This window comes from Terrapene carolina, unplaced genomic scaffold, assembly GCF_002925995.2.
Source record: "Terrapene carolina triunguis isolate 2854851 unplaced genomic scaffold, T_m_triunguis-2.0 Scaffold233, whole genome shotgun sequence".
Classification (NCBI taxonomy): domain Eukaryota; kingdom Metazoa; phylum Chordata; order Testudines; family Emydidae; genus Terrapene; species Terrapene triunguis.
Window position 1 is genome coordinate 6,601,308 of NW_020664584.1, and position 14,677 is coordinate 6,615,984.

The 14,677-nt window shown below is 49.6% G+C and overlaps 1 protein-coding gene across 1 annotated transcript in view; it reads right to left on the reverse strand.

Moving 5' to 3' along the window:
- Positions 1 to 1,494: 1,494 nt before the first annotated feature.
- Positions 1,495 to 14,677, reverse strand: part of MAP1LC3A (microtubule associated protein 1 light chain 3 alpha) — a 38,459-nt gene continuing 25,276 nt past the window's right edge. The window contains exons 3-4 of the mRNA XM_026656817.1: positions 4,499 to 4,605; positions 1,495 to 2,602 (exon numbers count right to left, since the gene is read on the reverse strand). Of these exons, the coding sequence (XP_026512602.1) occupies positions 2,440 to 2,602; positions 4,499 to 4,605 (270 nt within the window). The 3' untranslated portion in view covers positions 1,495 to 2,439. The remainder of the gene's footprint in view (positions 2,603 to 4,498; positions 4,606 to 14,677) is intronic.

Below are 14,677 nucleotides of genomic sequence, written 5' to 3' on the forward strand. Positions count from 1 at the left end.
CTTTGGGCTTAACACACATTTCCCCACCCCAAGTTTTTCTCCACTGCCACGAGGGCTAGAAACACACTTTGATTTTCCATTGATATTCTCACAATCGCATGACGCCTGGAGCTCTAGGACAAAACGCCACATAGTGCACTGAGGCAATGCTGTAGCCAGCAGTGAAAGGAACAAGACTCAGGTTGGTTTTACTCTGCCATTGCAATGGAAGGTAGGAGCAGCATTTGGGACAGGTGATAGTCACAGGGAAAGAGGACTAGAAATTAAAGGTTAGGGTAACAGCTCCAGTAAAACAGTGTGATCCTCTACATCCCCCACTCCTCCTTACAGCAGCTCTGAAGGAAGAGCGGTGAAGAAAGCTTCTTCTCTGTTCCAGAAGCCAGCACTGAGTAAGGCTTCAAATGTACCAGACACCACTAGCCAGCAGCTTACATCAAAGCGACTGAATGGCACCAAGGGGAAGCATCCTCAGAGGAATTGCAGCCCCCCTGGGGATGGCAGATTCTGACCCCAGCTTCTCCCTGGCCCTTAGCTTCCCTATTGGACTGGAGCGAGGAGGCACCTGGTAACTTTGCCAAGCACAGGCCTGGGAGTGGGATGAAGATTTTTTAAAAAGGGAGATAAATTAGGCTCAGCATTAAGCAAGGCTTCGGAGCAGTGAGCTGCAGCACGACCTGAAACTGCCTCCCAAGGGAAGCAGTGCAAACCCCTCTCTAAAACTAGCATGTGACTGAGCACTAGAATATGAACCAGGACCAATCCTCCCTCGGAGAAAAGTGGGGGATTCCAATGGCTTCCTCTTCTACCTTCTCTGGGGCCAATCGCCCTCTGGCACTAGGGTAACTCGGGGGGTGACTTCCGCCTGAGACCAGTGGGAGAGAAGAATCAGGCCCCTTTGTTGTAGAGGAAGTCAGGCCACTAGCAGGCATCCTACATGAATCCGCCAGCAGCATGCAGGTTTAAACAAGGTACGAGGTAGCAGGTAAGCAGCATCATTTCCCTCCCCCCCTTGCAGACAGGCCTTCTCTGGTCTCTGCAGATGCCAATGCAGCTTAATGGCTTGGTTCAGGAGGGGACTCCAGAGAACTGAGCACAGGAGAGATATGTAAGCCCCAGCGTTTACAGAGCACTTTTCAGCAGCAGATGTCAGGGTGCTTTACAAAATAGGATCATTATCCCATTTTACATATGGGGAAACAGAGGCACAGGCCAGTGAAGTGACTGATCCAAGGTCATCCAGCAGGCCAGTGGCAGAGCCAGGAATCCCGAGTGCCAGTGCTGTGTTCTATCTCCTAGGCAACACTTGCCACCCTTGACCATACGGCCTGGGGAAACTGCGCCAGATCCAGTACCAACAGCCTTGTTTAAACCCAGGTGCAGCTGGCATGGCTCGGCTACCACCATGGGCTTTGGACCGTCCCTTCCCCAACTGCTGGGGGATGCGCACAGTGAAAATGAATGAGGTGGGAAAAGAACATTCCTGCAAGACGCAACTTGAATTCATATTTATTTGTATGTATAATGTATATAGACTTTTGTATCGCTTTAACTGGGTGGGTTTTTTCATATACATTTCTTTTGGTATAGTACATGAAAAAAAGGAAAAAATGTAAATCAGTACATTCCTCAAGGGTCTCTGCCACAACGGGACCAAAACACCCCATGCAAGAGAGAGAGGGGGGAGGGGAGTTGTTTTTTTAAACAATTCCAAAGAAGAAGAACAAAGGAACTCAAGGTCCAAAAGTTGCCAGAGAAGCAGTGCTGTATGTGTATAAATTAGGCTAACTCCACTCTGCTGCATTTTAAAGTGCAAAGAAGCTCAGTTTATTTATCTACAGAATACAGGCAAATTATTCCCCTTCCGCCCCCGGTTAAAAAATAAAAACCAATAATAAAATAAATCTAACAGATATACATTATCCACAGTCCTACAGACGCCTACACCTACTCGGTAGCACCAAGAATTTGATATGCGTGTAATTAAAATCAATTAAAACATAGAGCAATGATTTTGTTTGTTGGCTTGTTTTTTGCAGACTTCCTGCCCTTTATTAAATTTTCAGAGGACAAGCCCCCCCACACACACACTACAAGTCAAGGAGATGGCCCCCCCTTTGACTCCCCATCACCAGCCCAGGCTGATTTGGCATTAGGCTATGAACAAATACACACACACAGCTGAAGTTCCTGCTGAGGAGGAGGTGGGGAGGTGAGGGACTAGTGCTGTGCCTGGGGCAGGGGGATGGGGGAGGGGAGGCATGAGTCAAACACAGGGCACTAGCTTTGTCTGTGCCTTTACAGGGGTGAAGTCGATATGGGGGCTGGGAGGGGAGAGGGTCTGCACAGCTCCTGCGCCGTGAGCCTCTGGCCACGTCATCTTCCCGGGGTGGGGGCCGTGTGCAACAGTTTCAGTTTGTCCCCGCGTGCTGCGCATCCGTTTCAGTAGCCGAAGGTCTCCTGCGAGGCATAGACCATGTAGAGGAAGCCGTCCTCGTCCTTCTCCTGCTCGTAGATCTCGGAGATGGGGGTGGAGACGCTCACCATGCTGTGCTGGTTCACCAGCAGGAAGAAGGCCTGGGTAGGGTTCAACTGCAGGCGGCGCCTGAGGGTGACAGAGGAGGGAGGGGTGGTTAGACCAAACGAGGAACGACAGGGAAGGCAGCGGAGCAGTGACCTCCCTGGGGAGCTGGAGGCCCCCAACTGTTCAACAAGGCCAGGCCTGGGCGCTCAGCCTCCCTTGGTGTGACCCAGAACTGCCCTCGTGGGAAGGGAGCCTTTGCCCACTAAGCTGGGCCCATTCCAGCCTGCCCAGCCAGGCCCACCTTCTACCAAGGCTCTTGCTTTGATACGTGGCCCTCCCCGTGCCTCTGGGGGGAAGGGCTGAGCCGCTCTGGCGCTGGTGCAGCTGAGGGGTCTCGGAAGCCCCTTTCGTTGTGGTCCCCAAGCACTACAGCCTCTGACAGGGCATGGGGGGCAGGAAGGCACCAGCTGTCCTCTCAGGCCGAGCTCTCTCCAGGTTTGAGCCATCGCACTCAACCCCCTCGGGTTCCCAGGGCTCCTGGTAATGCAGCATTTAGGGCAGGATTCACAAAGGAACGCCACTGTGAGGACGCTGAGCGTCCCAGCACCCAGAAAGTCACCGGGATCCCCGAAGCCTGAGCCGGGCACCCAACCTCCTGGTACAACCAATGGGGACAGACAGGATGCCTCACCTCAGCTAGCCAATGGGAGATGCCAAATCGCTGGTGCTAAGCCCCGCCCCACTCTGAAAGGAACCCCTCCCTTTCAGCCCTGTGGTTCAGGCACAGACCTGGCCCGTGGGAGAGGCCTGGTTCAAGTGAGGGCGGGAGGGATTTGAAGCGGGATCTGCCCCCTGGGCTACTGTGATGTGGGCTCCCTCAATCTCTCCATGGTGGATAATGAAAAGAATCATTGGAGCACAGGAAGTGGATCCTGGGTCTCAGTTCCCAGGTGAGGGCTCTAACCACCAGGCTACACAGTCACTCTCAGGCTCACTCTCTCCGTGGCCCAGTGCTGAAGCTGTTCCACTGCGGATACAATCCCTGGGCCAGAGAGAGCAAGGCCGAGCTGGTGGTCAGAGCACTCCCCGCCCACTAACATGGCACTTAGGCGCCCACGCCCTTTTGTGGCTCTAGCCCTTACTGCCTCCTGAAAGACTCTCCATCCGAGGCTGCTGCACCTGCTTCACCCCCTCCCATTGCACCCCTGCCCCTGAGCAGCCCCCTGAGGCTGGCAGCATCCTCACACGATGCTTATAGCCTCAGAGCTACGCTCACTGAACGGGCTTTCCGAGCAAGGCAGCATCAAGGGATCTGAGCGCTGGAACGGGAGTCAGCAACTCCCGAGGTCCAATCCTGGCTTGGAAATCAACCCCCTCTGTGGCCTGGCCCTACCTCTCTGCTCCCACCTCTGTTACCAAGGAGCCAACCCATGCCCCATCAATGCAGGGCATGGTGCAGAATAGGGCTCTCTCACCCCCACACTGCCCTCCCAAGAACCCCTCTCCTGCCAGCCAGGAGGAGGATGACTATCACACTCTGGGCTGCAGCAGAGCACGGCCCCACAGGGAAATGGCTGACGGCAAAGGGCAAGGAATCGGAGAGGACGAGGCGGCTTTGCTTCTAGCTCAGCTACTGGAAGCTCAGCACAGCCACCCACAGCAGGAGGGTGGGGCTGGAGGGAGGACGACGCTGGGGCTTTAATGTAGCCTGAGCCCATCGCAGCAGGCAGCAGACACGGTTGCTTCCTTCTGTAAGGCGAAGGCTGCAGGGCCTGGGTTCCAAACCCCTTCCAGGCCCTAGAATCCATCCACCAGTTGGTGACAGCCAGGCAGCTTGTCCATTGCTCCCTTCCCCCACATCGGTGGCCAGTTCCCATTGTCCCAACCCAGCATGGCCTCCCCATCCTGCGCCAGGTCACACGGCCAGGGCGGGGCAGGAGGGGTCATGGTACCTTCGCTTTGGGCTGTTTCACTTACCGGATAATTTTTACCAATTCGCTCATATTGACATGGTCCGGGACTAGAAATTTGGTCTTATCCAGCACAGGCAGCTGCTTCTCCCCCTTGTATCTTTCAATGATGACCTGGTGAGAGAGAAATGGGCAGAGTCAGGCCCCACCTGCAGCTGCCAACAGGCCAGTATAACGGGTGCCACCATCTTCGTGAAGGCAAGTGCCTACATTAACCCTCTGAAAGCCGGAGAAGAGCGGCAGCTCCTCCAGCAACAACAAAGGAGTCTTTCAGCAAGTTCCCCTCCTGAACATTTTATCCCTGAGCCCCACGGTACTGAGAATCTCCCCCCAGCGCCCCTCTGGCTGAATGACTTATTTTAGATCAATACCAAGAAAGAGCAAATGTAAAGTTGCCACGAGAGCACTGGTGGGGCTCCCAGTTAAGTGTGTACTGGAACGAACACAACCAGCTGTCTGTTCTGTAGATGGCAGAGAGTTTAGAAATCAAAGATATGCAGAAAAGGGGCACCAGGCCCAGAGCTGAACCCCCCCCCCCACAGTTTAGAGACAGTTATTTTGTTTCTTTTGCTCTAAGCAGAAAGGGAACAGCAGGAAATATAACCCTGCTCCCTAACCACGGGCTCAAAGCAACCTCTTCCTGCTCTAATCATCAATGAGCACAAGGCCTGTCCGCCCTCCAAGGTGCACTGGTTTAATACCACACCTTTAGTTAAACCGGTGCAACCTCCATGTGTAGACAAGCCCTGACAGTGCTGGTGCGGCACCTCCTCCCACGCCATGACAATGGTCTTGCTGCTGACAGCGCATAGCTCCCAGGAGCAGTCAGGAAAAGCAGACTGACATGGGCCATTCTGTACTCACTCCATCCCCAGGGGATTGTTTGGAGAAGGGAGGAGGAAGGACAAGTGAAACAAAAACACCCAGTGAAAGTGACATGGATGGTACAAACGTTTGGATTACAGGAAGCAAATAGGGTGCTGTGTCCACCCCAGAGGCAGCTACATTTCAGCTGTGGGTAAGGCTAGCAGCATGTAGAGTGCTCTGGGATCCTTTGAGATAAAAGGGGGCTAATAAATGTACAATTGCTATTTCGCCACGTGCTACTGTGATAAGCAGACGGACAGGGAAACCTGTCCACAACTTCACAAAGTCTATCTAGGCTGCTCTCCATGAGGGTTAATGCCCCAATAGCAGAAGGGTTACAACATGCAGGGGGCTAGGCACTTGGGCAGGGGGTTACACAGAAATCAAAGCTACACAAGAGGTTAAAAAAAATCAAATGATCCAACCCTTCACCCCCAACCCCTGATAAAAGAATGAGGGGAATATTCAATAGGGAGAAGGAAAGGGCTTTAAAGTAACCAGACTGGAGGGCTCAGGGGCTGGGCGAGACGCCTGAGTGCAGCTCAGAATGAATTTGTTTCTATGACCGAGTCACAAACCTCTTCAACCACACCAGGGCCAAGAGAGATTGCTGTAACGGCCCCGCTGAAGGGCAAGGGGGCCAGCAAAAGGCAGGGCGTCCTCAGGGCAGGGCATCAGCAGAAACTGCAAGAACGGGCTCAGCCCGGTTAAGGCTGCTCCATACAGGAAAAAGTAGCTGGGGAATTTAGTCAGTCTGTGAATGGAGCCTGCAGCCCGACAGTGTCTGTAAGCAGATCTGACGTGGAAGCGAGAAGTGACACAAAGAGAGAGACGAAGCTGGGAGAAGCTGAACAATCCGCTGCGATGTTCCATTTGTTTTGTTGGTTTCGTTTTATTTGCTGCAGTCTGTTCTGTTGACATTTGGGCCAGGAGAGGATGAGAGATCAGCGGTGGTCTGATGTAAAATGAGCCCAGCTCCACTGAAGTCGATGAAGCTATGCTGATCTACCGCAGCTGAGGATCAAGTTCAAAGTCAAGTGAGAAAGCAGCCCCTCCCACTCATCAGCTGCAGGGAATTTCCTTTAATCTAGCTCCTTCTGCCCCATTCTCTTTCCCCCTCCCCCCGGCCCATGTGGGGTGTCTGGGAGGCTCCTATCTCCTCTGAAGTGCTTTCCTTGCATCCACTTGGGCCTGGATACTCTCCAGGATTCCAACTGTCGCATCGTGAGCAGGATCTCGGAGTGCACCTGTGCCCTCACATTACCATGGGAGAATGGAAGGAGCCAGGCCATCCTGCCCCTGCTGCAAAGAAAGCAGGGGTCCGAGGTAGTGAACTGAAAGTGAGACAGGAGAGAATTGGTCATTTCTTTGGAAGGGATAAAGTACAATCCAATTGGCTGAGGCAGAATCATGGAGTCATTCATTGCTAGCTGTGCAGTAAACTGGTTTTACCTTGTCTCAATCAGCAGGACGGAGTTTGTGTGGATACTTTGTTACCTCCTCTAGAATGACTAAACACAATTAAAACATGCCTATTGTGAGGTGTGCACAAATACATACACCAGCTGAGCTGGATCACACAATCCAGTTGCAGGGAATCTGTGGCATGGGGCAAGACCTGCCCACTGCATACAGAATATGCAATGGGCTGATGACCATCTACCATCGTGCTCAGACAAAAATCTCTCCCCTAAAGAGCACGCTGCAGCCCAGGCTGGGCTGGACTGGACTGGACTGAACTGGCTCTCAGGGCAACCAGCACTCAGCTCAAGGAGGCTCCAGAGCTTCTGAAGAATCAGAGCTTCTGTTAGGCAAGATTTTAGCTCACAGAGCTGTGAAGGAACCCTCCCTAATGTGAAGCAACGCAGTGCCGTTTTCCTGACTCTGCAAATAGCCTGGAAAAACAGCTGCACACCAGACGTGGGCTACCCCAGTTATACAAATGGGGTGTGGTTGATACTGAAAGCTACTGACTATTTACATGTCACCACACAACTATTTCACTGACTGTTTTAGCAGAACACCCAGCTACTCTGGGCCGGAAGGCAGGGCCTGGGATTTAGGCAGAGATCAAGTACTACCCCGTTATTTTCTGGTCTGATCCCCACTATCGGTTTCCTGACTCTCTGATGAGGTTACTTTGTTTTGCACATCCCAGAGGGACATTCTCAGTCCCTCCATGGGAGCAGAGCAAGCATCACACCTGGGAGAGCTGTGGTGACAATCAGATCAGGTAGTATGGAATGGACGGACAGGTACGCACCGGACTTCAGCAGCCTGCAGTCAGCAGGCAGGAAGAGCACAGGTAAGATATTACAGCATGCAGCTGGAAGGGGCTTGGGGCAGAGGGAAAACTGACTGAAGGCCCCAACCTGAATCGCTTCCCTTGGAGCCCTACTGAACAGGGCAGCTCCCACATCCCAATGGGGAAAACCAAGAAAACTGGCGTGGAGCAACCAAACCCTGCATTAAATATCCCACCGGAAACACCTCCCTGGGCCAGAGCGGGGATTTTAGCTTACCCTCTATCAAGACAGACAGTAGGATCTAGGACTAGCCACCTGTAGGGTACCTGCCCACTTTCAGATGACACCAGCCTCAACTGCCGGGCAGCGAGAAGAGAACAGAGTAGGGATGCAGTGCCAAGAAGAGGAGTGGGGTTGTGCCTGGTTTGAGATGCAAGTGATCAGCGATGTTCAGAGAGCACTAGGAAATGGGCAGCAGGGAGTTGCTCTGTCCAGCACTTTATTTAGGACCAGGGTCCATGCTGCTGAAACCCTGAAGGGTGAGTCCCAGTTTCTGACCCCGCAAGGGGCGCAATACAAGAGCGTCCCAGGCACAGAATCTCTGCAATAGTCTCCTCACTCCCTGTACAGCCATCTGGACTCTTTCCCTTCTGGCCAGGTTCCAGTATTTCCATCCACAAACTGGAAGTGGGCCACTGGATTCCAACTAGTCAGCAAATGGCAGCACAGATGAGAGCGTCTGAGGTGGAGAAGGGCAGGACGGAAAGCTGGAAGTAGCTTAGGCAGCCAGGAGAGGCAGGAATTTCTCTCAGTGGTCTGAGAGCAGACTGTGTATATAAGTGACCCTTCCCTTCTGCTGCCCCAGCCTAGCACCATCTCCCAAGGCCAGAAGATGCAGGGGCCACCAAGAGTCTTTGATACTTGTTGATGTTGCAGCAATTCCCAAATCCTGCTTCAGCACAGGGGGCTGCACTGGCTGCCTACTTGAGGTTCCCTCCCACCTTTCAGTGCTCAGACCATGTAGGGTGTTTATTAAAAACAAGGGAAGTATTTGGAAGTTCATTCTGATATTTTCATGGATCCTCTTCTCAGCAGCCAGCAACTAGCGTCAGGGTATTTCACTGTCAGTATCCATCCATTTCCCACCAGCCTGCCATGCTACAAGCCTTCATTTCAGCTTAGAGATTTATAAGAAAGCTGCTTCCTCTAAAGCATCACATACTCTAGACAGATTTTTGAATTACAAGAAACAGTAAAGAAAAAAGGCCAAGATTTGTTTCTTTAAAAATTCATCACTTAGTCTTCCTCTTTAAAATAATTCAACTAATCTAAAGAACCAGCTTCATTTTACTGACAGAACAAAAGTAAGAGACGAATTTCAGTCTCCTCCCCTGCACATTGCAGCCTCAGGTCTCTGCTCCTCTCCCCACTTACAAACAGGAAGCCTCACACACTGACCGTTTATTGTAGGTGATTTGGGAAGGAGAGGGGAATATTTGCATATTAGATCACATATATTATATGAAACTGAACGTGCATTTCACACATTTCAATACCCCAGTCCTCAGTATGGATTCTCACACATTATACATTTGTGCTAGAGGAATAAAAATGCAGAAGCACAGTTGGATCCCCCAGCCCCAATGAAGAGGCACAGAGAGAATGTGAAGATGGGGCACATTAGGGAAAAACAAAACAAAAATTACAAATCAAGGGGCATCTTTCTGTCTAGGCACAAAAATGTTTTAGTCTCAAAAACTTTCTTTTAAGAATTCGAGGGCTTTTGAGGAAAAAAGTAACAAATTAAAACGAGATAGCCAGACATTATATATATATGCACATATATATCACACACACACACACACACACACACACACACACGAAAAAAAAGTACCAAAAAATCCACAAGAACAGCACCTTCAAATGTCTTTAGAAATAAAAGCATGGAAGAAAACGAATACTGTAGAAAGAGAAAGGATGAGGAAAAACTGGGATCAGATGCAGGATGTAAACAAAGGGAGGGTGGTGGTGGTAAGAGGCTGTTCTGTAGTAGCAGAGAGTCCTGTCTGACGTGCATCTGATGAAGTGGGTATTCACCCACGAAAGCTTATGCTCCAATACCTCTGTTAGTCTTAAAGGTGCCACAGGACTCTCTGTTGCTTTTTACAGATCCAGACTAACACGGCTACCCCTCTGATACTTGTTCTGTAGTAGTAATTTTTTGTATGCATTTCAAAATAAAAATCACATCACAGTATCTCAAATGAAAGCAAAAATGAAGCTGGAGATTCTTCCTTAAGTCCCCTGGGCAGATAGGAGCTGGTCATCCCCCTCCTCCCATTCACCCCCAATCCATGGGGAAATGAACATGTGGCTGGATAGGTCTTTATCCTCATTTACGAGGAAGAGAGAAAAACGAAAGGGAAGATGAGTGGCAATAAAGAGAAAAAGTAGGTGTTCACCCCATATGGGACTTGAACCCACAATCTCTGGAGATATTTAAGAGTAGGTTAGATAAATGTCTATCAGGGATGGTCTAGACAGTATTTGGTCCTGCCATGCGGGCAGGGGACTGGACTCGATGACCTCTCGAGGTCCCTTCCAGTCCTAGAATCTATGAATCTCTGGCTTAGGAGGCCAATGCCATATCCATTAGGCCACTGGGACCACACAAAATAATGTCAAGGAGGGCTCTGAAGAGACAGGTCTGAAGCTCCTGGGGCATGCCACGGGGGGAAAGGCCAGACTCAGAGAGTGCAGGATAACTTAGATAGGGCTGTGTCCACAGCACTGTTTTTAATTACTGCTATAAATCTCTTATGAGCTGTTTATAGTTTGTCCAGTAAAAGTTAGTTTTGAATTTAACTGAAGACTCTTGTTCTCCACAAAAGTTGTCATGAATGTTTACTGGTAGATGCCTCTGGCCAATTACAAATCGAACAAACAGAACCTGCTGGCTAGCAGAGATTCCTCCACAAAAACCCAACGACAGTTTTGCAGAGTGGTTATTCATTCAGTAACCACTCCCTTTGCATGAAAGGAAATTACTTCATAATAGCGTGACTGAGACAGGAGTCCAAACCCATTGAGCTCTCAGGATGCAACAGACCCACACTTTGGAAAAGTTCTCATCTAGCCCAAACTTGTGTGGTTGGATCACCTTTAATTTTATTGCATGCCGTGTTGTTGTAGCCATGTTGGTCCCAGGATATTAGACACACAAGGTGGGTGAGGCAGTATCTTTTATTGGACTAACTTCTGTTGGTGAGAGAGATGAATTTAAGCTCCCAGGCTCGAAAGCTTAACTTTGCTAGACACTAACAATCATGGACTGAATAGACACACTGGATTTATGGCTTATTACAACCATCTATAACCCTCTGACATCCCCCACCCCACTACCTTTCCCTCCCTTCCATTCCCCCCCACCACCACTGGAGGGGTGTTAAATGGCCACTTCGCTTTGAGTGGTCCCTTGAAATATGTTAACTACTTCTAAACTATCCTTTAGCTGCAACAGTGAGTACATTTCCCAGACCTGAAGAAGAGCTCTGTGTAGCTCAAAAGCTTATCTCTCTCATCAACAGAAGTTGATCCAATAAAAGATGTTATATCTCACTCATCTTGTCCCTTTAATTGTATTGTTTATTTTTAAAGTTACTGCAAGTTACAGTCAAATGTTTAACAAAGGAGTTTTAATTAACATAGAGGTTAGCTGAAAACTGAGATTGCTACACTATGTATGACCCTTGTACAACACACATAACAAGAACTTTATAATTCAAATACCCTAGGCCTTAAGAAGTATGGCTGTAGCCAGTCAAGGTAACTTAAATAAATATTCCATTACCACTACAGCTCCAAACTTTCAGTTAACAATATTGATATGTAAACATTCACTTTAGAATTTCAGCCACCTTAATTCTGCCCCTGCCCTCCAGGATACACACACTAATTCATACACTATATTCTGCTTTTGTAAAGCCACCCATTATAATAATCTGAAATAAAACCTTTACAGTTCATTACCCCTTGTTGCATGATCTGTGTAATCCTGCAATGTGCAAGGACAGCATGGCACTAGCTCAGTCTGAACATCAATCCAGAAAGACTATCTTGTTTCAGCTTGCAGAAGATTGTTTGACCCCTTGCCCTTTGTTCCTTTAGCTCATGAATGGCTCTGGGTGTCCCTAAGCCTCTGATTGCCAGAAGCTGGGACTGGACAACAGGAGATAGATCACTCCGTAATTGCTTTGTTCTGTTCATTCCCTCTGAAGCATCTGTCACCAGTCAGGATACTGGCCTAGCTGGACCATTGGTCTGACCCAGTATGGCCGTTATACGTTCTTATCTGCCTGTGGGAGGATCAGTAGTTAGCTGCATTATTATAGCATGCAAGAGTGCTGATCTTGAATCGTGACCCTGTTGTGTTAGGTACTGTACAAACACAGAACAGAAAGACAATCCAGGCTCCAATCCCCCACACAGCACAGCCCACACAAGCTTGTCTCTGTGGAAGACATGGCTGGCAGTAGTGTCTCCACACTTCTGGACTTGTCTAAGCCTTTAGATCCTGGTTGGACTTTTCCAACTGTACCATACCTGGTCAAGAGGACAGCACAGCCTCCAGATCAAGGCATTCTCTCACCTTGTGCCTCTTCATCACATACCCTGCTGTTACTCTAGATCGGGGTACTGAACCTGCAGGTGCAGACAGGTGTCAGGATCACCCTGCCCTTCTCAGCTTGCTAAATGGATGAGGTGGTCTTGTCCAAGCCCAGCTAGATGGGACCTGGAGGGAGAGGAGGCAGCTAGGAAGGTGCCATTATGAAAAAGGTTGAGAGCCCCTGCTCCACCAACACTCAGCTGAACAGGACGTGCATGACGCTGCTCCCTGTTCTCAATAAAATTGGCTCATCTCAAATTCATTATGAAACTACAATACTACAAACATGCTGGTAACGTCTACCTAGCATCCCGGCCAGCCAGGCCTCCCCCAACCCTCCAGCAAGTCAACTGGAACTTCATCACCACCTTCCACTAAGACACACACTGGATGGGCTGAGCTTGCATCTGAACAACAGAGACAACAGGGGAGATTTTCAGAGGAAGTTGCGTGCCCGACTGCCCTCTGTGCCTTTGAAAACATTCCCCAGATCAGTGTGTCCAGGGGAGTGAAGTTATAGGTCACGAGACAATCACTAACCACTCACCAGGCATGTCACAGGCTCTAACCTCCGACATGGGCTCTGGGACCAGTCAATCCATTTCCACTCTCATCACAGACCCTCTCCGTGCTGGACAGAGGGGCAGAACTATGGTGCTGAACAAAGTGCTGCATCTAGCAGAGGACTGCTCCATTACAAGGTCTGATGACAGCACTGCCCCTTCCATGAGACAGGCCTGGGGTCCCCTTGAGGTTGCAAAATGTTGTGATAGGCTGATTTTTCTGTGACAAACTAATAGAGGATTTAGGGAGGATCTTGGAATTGCAAAGGAAGGAGGATCTCTAAAGAATAGTCCCTTTCTCATGGCTGCTCCTGCTCCCCCCCTTCCCTTCCATCTATACTTCACTTTGACAGCCAAGTTCTTTAGCTGCAGGGAAGAAGCGATTAGAAGGTGGCAGCCCTGCATGTATGGATGCGGCTCTAGTTATTGTCTGGGATTCAAATAGATGCAAACAGCAGCAGATCCTGCAGGCACAGGTAATTCATACGCTAGGACTACAGACCGGAGAACAATAGCACAACTCTGCCCTCTCTAGTGCCTGCACTACCTTCCTTTATGGACATGGGCCATTCATCTGGCAGTGGTTTGTTTCTCAATCGTGTCTAATGGGAATGGAGGCAGACATCTCTAATTATCAGCCACTGCAGCCGATAGAAACTGGCATCTCAATTACAATGGCACTAGTCTGAGAAAGATGCCTGGCTGTTGGGGCAGCAGCTGGTTAGTGCCTCCAGCATATGGTCCGTCGCAACAACTTCTCGGGATTTTGTTTCAAGGACTCAGCTAACATTTGAATAAGCAGACTAAGGGGTCGCAGGGCCCGGTGGTTTGGAGGCGACTGGAACATGCCTTATTCAGCTATGGATGGAATTATAAAACCAAAGATTACACCCTAAAAGGACCACAAAAGACACATATAGAAGTGCCTCCCTCCTCCTTTTGCATGTTGCTCATCTTCTTAGATTTCAAGTGCCTCAGTGTCTACTCTGTAGAGTGCCTAGCACAAAGCAGCCCAGATCCTGATCAAGGCATCTGGGTGTAACCTAAGGAATAATGGGAACGTAGTGCAGGCGAAAGGCCCTGAAAAGAGCCCTGAGCCAACACTACAAAATAGCACATGCAGCCTCATACCTCCTCATCCTGGTTTTGGAGGGACAGGCTACGGGGGTGAGGGGATATTGCCATCTTCACAGAATCATAGAACTGAAAGGGACCTCGAGAGGTCATCTAGTCTAGTCCCCTGCACTCATGTCAGGACCATCCATGACAGATGTTTGTCTAACCTGCTCTTAAAAATCTCCAGTGATGGAGATTCCACAACCTCCCCAGGCAATTTATTCCGGTGCTTAACCAGCCTGACAGTTTGGAAGTTTTTCCTAATGTCCAACCTAAACCACCCTTGCTGCAATTTAAGCCCATTGCTTCTTGTCCTATCCTCAGAGGTTAAGAACAACAATTTTTCTCCCTCTTCCTTGTAACAACCTTTTATGTACTTGAAAACTGTTATGTCCCCTCTCAGTCTTTTCTTTCCCAGACTAAACAAACCCCATTTTTTCATGGCCCATCCAATCCTTGGCCCCTCTGTTCTAACGGTGGTTTGTCCCAGCCCACTCTGTACTGAAGAGGGGTCGATATCCTATTTCACTCTACTCCAGTTCGGATACTCCCCTCATCCTCCTAGTCTCTGAGCTCCCCTCAGAAGCACATGAATACATTGTATGAAGTATCAGAGGGGTAGCCGTGTTAGTCTGGATCTGTAAAAAGCAACAGAGAGTCCTGTGGCACCTTTAAGACTAACAGATGTATTGGAGCATAAGCTTTCGTGGGTGAATGCCCACTCCGAC